This window comes from Phaseolus vulgaris, chromosome 7 (genome assembly GCF_000499845.2).
Source record: "Phaseolus vulgaris cultivar G19833 chromosome 7, P. vulgaris v2.0, whole genome shotgun sequence".
Taxonomy (NCBI): domain Eukaryota; kingdom Viridiplantae; phylum Streptophyta; class Magnoliopsida; order Fabales; family Fabaceae; genus Phaseolus; species Phaseolus vulgaris.
In genome coordinates, this window is record NC_023753.2 from 39,360,523 (window position 1) to 39,365,367 (window position 4,845).

Here is a 4,845-nt window from a genome sequence, read left to right on the forward strand (position 1 = left end):
ACTTAGGTCTCAAGACTCTTTTCTATACATTCGTGTCATATATTTGTGTCTTTTAAAAGTCTCTATCTTTCTCACATACAGATTGAGTTAGCACGATGTGCACGTTGGAGAAGAGAGGATCAGTGTTCGTTCTAACCCTAACCAGCGAAAACGACGAACAACACCGTCTCAACCCCACACTTCTCTCATCCCTCCTCGCCGCCCTCAACCAAATCAACTCCCAAGCCACCGCCGCCTCCGCCCTAGTCACCACCGCGCAAGGCAGATTCTTCTGCAATGGTTTCGACTTCCGCTGGGCGCGGGCCGCTGCCGACCCCCACGCTGCCCGCATCCGCCTCCGCGCTATGTCCGACTCCCTCCGCCCCGTCCTCGCCGCACTGTTCTCCCTTCCCATCCCCACCGTCGCCGCTGTCTCCGGCCACGCCGCCGCCGCAGGCGCCGTTTTCGCTCTCGCACACGACCATGTCCTCATGCGCGGGGACCGCGGCGTCCTCTACATGCCAGAGGTGGACCTCGGCATCACGCTACCTGACTACTTCGCGGCCGTAGTGAGGGAGAAGGTCGCGGCGGCGCGTGACGTAGTGCTGGCGGGGAAGAAGGTGAGGGCGGATGAGGCGGTGGAGATGGGGGTTGTGCGCTCGGCGCACGATAGCGCGGAGGGTGCTGTCGAGGCTGCGATGCGCCTGGGGGAGGAGTTGACACGAAGGAAGTGGGTTGGGGAGGCTTACGTGGAAATCAGAAAGAGTTTGTTCCCTGAAGTGACCGAAGTTTTGGGTTTAGCACCTAAATCCATTGTTTCCAAGATTTGAAAAAAAAAAATCATGAATTTATTTTGTAATGAATTGTATAAACAACAAGAGAAAGTATGAGATTGCAAAAGAAAGGGTACATGAACAATTTGATGTCTTGTTATGTGAATAAATGATAATTTAGCTCAAAATGTATAGGATATATATATATATGTTAATAAAGTGTCTAATTCAAAAATAGCAATGATACTCACATATATTACTAATTTAAGAGTTTAATTCAAAAAAAATATTAGTTGTAATACCGTTAGATTTTTTACAATTTTGCTTATTTCTGACTGCTTAAAAAAATATTAAAATATATTATATCCCATATTTTATATTGTAAAAATTATATATATTTTTTAAAAAATTATACATATTTATTTTTGTGCATAAGCACTCCCGAGAAGGACCACTTCTGTTTTGGCATCCCCACTTTCCATCCTTGCATTTTGATTAAGTCCTGTTTCATGTTTACACACATGAGGGTAGGGGAATCTTGTGACCAATAATTGTACCTAATTCAAATTTTGGCATCTCACAGGGAAACCATGTGAACAATAAAATATTGTGCCTAAATAGATTGTAAGTAACAATTGCTAATTTATGTCAATTAGACTAGGTACTACATGAGGGTCTGAAATCATATGTTTATGATTTTCTGACACATTTTTATATATATATATATATATATATATTTTTTATAGAACTTGATCATCTATCAAGTAGAGATTTTTCAATACTAAAATAAATCTATTCCATATGATAATTTCTTCTGGAAAAAGTTGACTCCATTGGGTAAATCCATCGTGTCATACTTAATGTTTGTATGACTTTGTAGAGGAAATTTGTAGTATCATTTTTTTAATATATTTTTAAAAAGTTATATATACTTTTATAATTATATTAATTTTCTATTTATAATGAATTACTTTAGTATAATTAAAATATGAATACACATCTGTGAAAGTGCATCTGTTTACACTACCCATAAATGAAAAGGAAAGAGGAACAATCTTGATAGGTAGGTTGCTTCAAGAGGCAAATTTTTTTGGTGGTTCCATAAATGGAACTGAAAGAATTTATGGGTAGATGGCATGGCATCTATGTTAACACCACCACTTGTCTCCATCAAAATGACTCCTTATCTTATAATAAATGAGACACTCATCTTAAATAATACACTCCTCTTAAATAATATGTCCATGTCAATAATACACTCCTCTTAAATAATATGTTCATGTCAAACACACGTATGTATCGAACTCGTAAGACACGCATTAGTAAAGTGTCCAATTCAAAAAATATTTTTTGAATTTCTGACAATTCTAACACAATTCTAATACAATTTTTAAAAAATACATACATTTAAGCTTATCGTATAAATATTTATTATGATTATAAATATAAGGAACAAATTATTTTGAACCATTCATGAAAAACATATTTCTACAACAAAAAAACTGAAACATACTTGTGCACATGAATCTTTATTATCAATTTATATAATTCATATTTATATAATATATAAATTTATATCTTCGTATTCTACATTTTAAAAATAAAGATTATACTTATCTCTGTGTCCGTATCATTTCAATATCAATGCTACTTAGGTTATGATCCAACAACACTTCCATGGGGATTGGATTCAGTTTGTTTCTCATGTATAAACATCTAGATTCAGTTATGATAAAACTCTGCTATTGAATTCTCATACTAAATTTTACATCAAAGGCAAAACAGAAGCAAATTTTACCCCAGAAGTCCAAAATCAATTTTCTCCACAGTATTTATTTGTTCAATTTTATACTGAACTGCACGACAACCAAATAATATGAAGTGGTATTGGTAAGATTTTTCAGTCTGCTTCCAACAAGGAAATCCACATACTCATGAAGTATTGATCATCAAGTTTGACCATATCTTAGCTTTAATTTCTTTGTGCCAAGCAGAATAGAATTGCAAGTAAAAGGGGAAGCATGCCAATAATCAAAATACGGTCCAGCTGACAAATAAACAAAGTAATCTTAATAAAGTCTAAGTAACTATTCCAAACTCAGCTGAAGATCAAATACTGAATGCAGAAACTAAGCATTCTGGCAAACTAATACTTCTTTTGCTCTATTTTTCTAAACTGTCTTAGCTTTAGGGGTCTTCTTCCTCGGCTGACTCCTGGGAATTGAGTTCTTCATTCCAATAAAGAATAGCAATGCCCCAAAAAGTGCCGTGTTCTGCCATCAAAAAGTATATATCAAGTTCTCACACAAATGAAAACATCAAGTTAAAGAAGTTTTAGACCAACCAGCATGAATTCATTCAGCAGCTGATTATACTTGGGCTTGCCAGCTCTATAGTTGTAGAAGTCGTACAGAAGTGGAGTAGTAAGCGCCAAATGTAAAAGCTATAACAAAAATAACAGCAACAAAAGCATTAGATGCAGAAGCTCTGGATTTATAGTTCATTTGAAGCACAACAATGACAAGAGCTTTAAAAGTACACTACAACAACGCCCTTACCAGTAGAAAAGATCCAAATGTGCTGCCAAACACAAACAAAATCCCACCAACCCCCTTGAGAAATATGATAGTAGCAATGAATTGCCGGGTCTGTATTTAGCATTTCAGTCAGAAAGGGTACCAAATAATGAATCTATTCAGCTAAAAGGATGTAAGATAAAAACATGGCCTTACATCAATATCTGGTAGTGCCACCCCCAATTTGGAGGACAAGTTTTTCTTCACAACAGTGAGCTTGGGAATCAACTCCTTCGAAATGGGTCCACCATTGGCATCAAATTCATTAAACCTTGCAATAGAAACGTTATGTCAACACAAAAGAACTAAATCTTGCAATATAAGAAATTCTGTCACACAAAGCAGTACATTAGCAAACCAAAATATCTTAAGGTACCCAACATTTTCTCTGCTGATTTTTTTCAAACAAGGTATACAACATAGGTAAAACATTTTAACATATCATAACCCGGTGATGTACCTCCATGGAAGTTGAAAAACCAAATCAAATCAAAGTATATTTCAATTAAATCTGAAACAATAAGATTTATCTTGTTTTTCATTAATGGGGTTTTGGCCAGTAAAGGAAACAATGAGATTTATCTTGTATTTCATAACTAGATTCATTTATAACCTAAACCTGAAGTTTCTTGACACATAAAACTGGCTCCACAATTAGATCTATAAGCTTAGGCTCTATACCATACATGATATCATCAAAGTCTGACTACTTAATGCAAACATTAAAATCCTCAATGAATCAAACCTGGTAAATTAAAAACACAAACAACCTGAAAACTAAGCAACACAGGAATTTACAGGACATTGATTCTCACTGATATTCAAAAACCACTGAAAATTCAACATGATACCATACTCAAAAGCAACGCCTTAACACGATCTTTGATACTGGTGACAAATACTGCTGATGCAGTCACAATTGCAGTCACAGAGACTCCAAAAACATTATAACCTTGCGCCAAAATTGCGGTCACAACCCGTTTTATAAACCCTTGCTCAAAAGACAATTAACAATCAACAACAATGCCACCTACATTGCGGCAAATCATCAACTCCATCTATTAATTCACATTAAAATTGAAAGCAAAATCCAATCACGAATCAATGTACGGCTTCCATAAAAAGACTCAAAATGCGTCTCTAAAATCCTAAAAAGCCACCCTTTACATTCAGTACTCGAAACCAAGGCGAGAAAACAGAAACCCACATCCCAAAATCGAAAACAAAGTGGAAATAACAAAAACCAACATCCAAAAACCGAAAACAAAGTGGAAAGTGAATTCCTTTAAACAAATCCGATAGATCTGTGAAAAAATGTGACTTACAACTGCCATGCGGAGAGGATGAAGAGGGAGGCAAAGAGAACGCGACCCAGAAAGGAGGAAAACCCCATTTTTTTCTCCCTTTTGCAGAGGTGAAGAGAGTGAAGCTCAGAGAGAGAATAATGGGGAACACTATAGAGAAAGAGAAAGAGAAAGAGAATGAAACAAGGAACACGAAAATGAAATATAATATTT

General features: G+C 36.1%; 2 protein-coding genes across 2 annotated transcripts; one reads left to right on the forward strand and one right to left on the reverse strand.

Annotated features, from left to right (window-relative positions):
• On the forward strand, window positions 1-940 carry LOC137827488 (enoyl-CoA delta isomerase 2, peroxisomal-like). The gene has a single exon (XM_068633647.1). It carries the CDS (start codon window positions 96-98, stop codon window positions 807-809), a length of 714 nt encoding a protein of 237 aa, XP_068489748.1. The 5' UTR covers window positions 1-95; the 3' UTR covers window positions 810-940.
• A 1,754-nt stretch (window positions 941-2,694) lies between these two features.
• On the reverse strand, window positions 2,695-4,845 carry LOC137827489 (uncharacterized). Its single transcript, XM_068633648.1, has 5 exons — window positions 4,654-4,845; window positions 3,485-3,599; window positions 3,311-3,400; window positions 3,097-3,195; window positions 2,695-3,025 (listed from the first exon to the last, which is right to left on the reverse strand). The coding sequence occupies exons 1-5, from the start codon at window positions 4,719-4,721 to the stop codon at window positions 2,924-2,926; spliced, it is 474 nt and encodes a 157-aa protein (XP_068489749.1). The 5' UTR covers window positions 4,722-4,845; the 3' UTR covers window positions 2,695-2,923.

Coding starts and splice junctions, on each gene's coding strand:
- LOC137827489 (XM_068633648.1), bottom strand. CDS start 4,721: ATGGGGTTTTCCTCCTTTCTGGGTCGCGTTCTCTTTGCCTCCCTCTTC. Junction 3,600..4,653: donor ATCCTCTCCGCATGGCAGTT/GTAAGTCACATT, acceptor TTCTATTGCAAG/GTTTAATGAATTTGATGCCA. Junction 3,196..3,310: donor CATTTGGATCTTTTCTACTG/GTAAGGGCGTTG, acceptor TTTTTGTTATAG/CTTTTACATTTGGCGCTTAC.
- LOC137827488 (XM_068633647.1), top strand. CDS start 96: ATGTGCACGTTGGAGAAGAGAGGATCAGTGTTCGTTCTAACCCTAACC.